The sequence below is a fragment of the Theropithecus gelada genome, chromosome 15, assembly GCF_003255815.1.
Source record: "Theropithecus gelada isolate Dixy chromosome 15, Tgel_1.0, whole genome shotgun sequence".
NCBI lineage: Eukaryota > Metazoa > Chordata > Mammalia > Primates > Cercopithecidae > Theropithecus > Theropithecus gelada.
Window position 1 is genome coordinate 16,599,014 of NC_037683.1, and position 2,050 is coordinate 16,601,063.

Sequence of the window (2,050 nt, forward strand, 5' to 3'; positions counted from 1 at the left end):
GCTAGGGGATGTGTTGGTGACAAAATTCTTGACCAGTCAGATGCAACACGTTATTTTGAATCTAGACATATTAGTGAAAAGAATAAGAAGTGGACAGTTCTTTCTGGATGTGGTAATAACTAGTTTATAGACCTTCAAGGACTATGCCCAGTGACTACTGCAGGTAGTATAGGAGGAGGTACAAGCTGCAGTGAATACAGTTTGGTGGCAATAGTAGTGTCCTCATCAGACTGGTTCTGAGATTTGATTTTCACTGTGGTTCTTATGATATGACCTTTATTATTCTTGTCATTTTTCTTGAGTGTAGTTCCCTAGCCTTGGAAATGCATGAACTCCACATATCTTTTCAAGAAACTCATTTCCTGCATGCATAAGCCAGAATCAGTTTCTATTGCCTACATCTAAGAACTCTGAGAGTTACAGCCCTAGTGTTTAGTTGCAGAGAACACTGTTAATTATAGTTAAAGAAATGCTTGTGTTTTACACTAAGTACATGGTGGCTCTTTTTTGTTTTATGTACTTTGGATTTAATAGATTTCTCTGGGTAATATCCAATGAGAAAATACATGATATATAGCTAACTTAGATATTTCTTCACACACAGAAAGTTCTAAAGAAAGCAGATCTGTGAGGCACAACATTATTTCTCCAGAATCATAGGTAAATCTCTGAACTGTGTTTGGGGTTTTATCTGAAGAAAAATGTCTGCATTCTGCTCATCCATTTCATGAAGGCTCCCTTGACATCCCCATTCCTCAGGCTATAGATGAAGGGGTTCAGCATGGGAGTCACCACTGTGTACACAACTGTTACAATGCGACCCTTGGTCACTGAATAGCTGGAAAGGGGCCGGAAGTAGACCCAACTGAGGGTGCCATAGAATATGGCTACCACAGTGAGGTGGGAGCCACAGGTAGAAAAGGCTTTCCACTTGCCCTTGGCTGAGGGGATCCGGAGGACCACCAAAATGATGCAGGCATAGGAGGCAGTAATGAAGGCCAGAGCTCCACTGATTACAACAGCACCTTCTGTGTGAATCATCAGGGTGTTGAGGTAGGTACTGGTGCAGGAGATCTTCATCAGAGCATAGAGGTCACAGAAGAAGTGAGGGATTCTCTTATCTGCACAGAAGATTAGTCGGCCCATGAAAAAGGTGTGCAGCAGTGCATGAAGGTGGGAGAGGGCATGGCACATCATCACCATCTTCACACACAGCATCCTAGTCAGGATCATAGGGTAGTGGAAAGGGTTGCAGATGGCAATGTACCTGTCATAGGCCATCACAGCCAGGATGAAGTTTTCCATGGCTGCGAAACAAATGAAGAAATAAGTTTGGGCTAAACAGCCTGTGTAGGAAATTACCTTTGTAGGGGAGAAAATATTCTGCAGCATCTTGGGGACCATGGTGGAGGTGAAGCAGATGTCTGTCAAGGCCAAATTACTGAGGAAGATGTACATAGGGATGTGGAGGCGTGGAGCAGAGAGAATCAGTGTGATGATGGCCAAGTTGCCAGAAATGTTGATTGTGTACATGAGTGAAAAAACAAGGAAGAGTGGGATTCGCTCTTCTGGGTGGGTGGAAATGCCCAAGAGAACAAAATGGGACACACTGGTCCAATTGCTATTGTCCATCTGTTGCCATAAGAACAAAAATAATTATTTCTATAGACTTGGACATACGGGCAGGCTGTTTAGTTAGTCACTGTTGTGCCCCAGTGTAAAATAAACATGGTGCTAATAAAGGGATTAAGTGATTGTGACTTTTCCAAAATAATATGGATTTTTCATTAACATCATCATTATTAAAAATTTGGCTAAAAACCACAATTACTTTTGCACCTACCTAATATCCCCATAGCTAACATTTTCAGAACATTTACCTTAAACCAGGGACTTTTCTGTGTTATCATATTTAAATCAACTCTATGAGGCTATTACTACTACTACTACTATTATTATTTCACTTTTATAAATTTGAAAACAGGGATGGAAAGTTTAAATTCATAAAGAGCAAAATATGAATTTAAGTCACATTTATCTGGTGCCAAAG

General features: G+C 40.8%; 1 protein-coding gene across 1 annotated transcript; it reads right to left on the reverse strand.

Moving 5' to 3' along the window:
* Positions 1 to 628: 628 nt before the first annotated feature.
* LOC112608560 (olfactory receptor 1Q1) lies at positions 629 to 1,712 on the reverse strand. The gene has a single exon (XM_025360490.1). It carries the CDS (start codon positions 1,630 to 1,632, stop codon positions 688 to 690), a length of 945 nt encoding a protein of 314 aa, XP_025216275.1. The 5' UTR covers positions 1,633 to 1,712; the 3' UTR covers positions 629 to 687.
* Between the last annotated feature and the right edge of the window lie 338 nt (positions 1,713 to 2,050).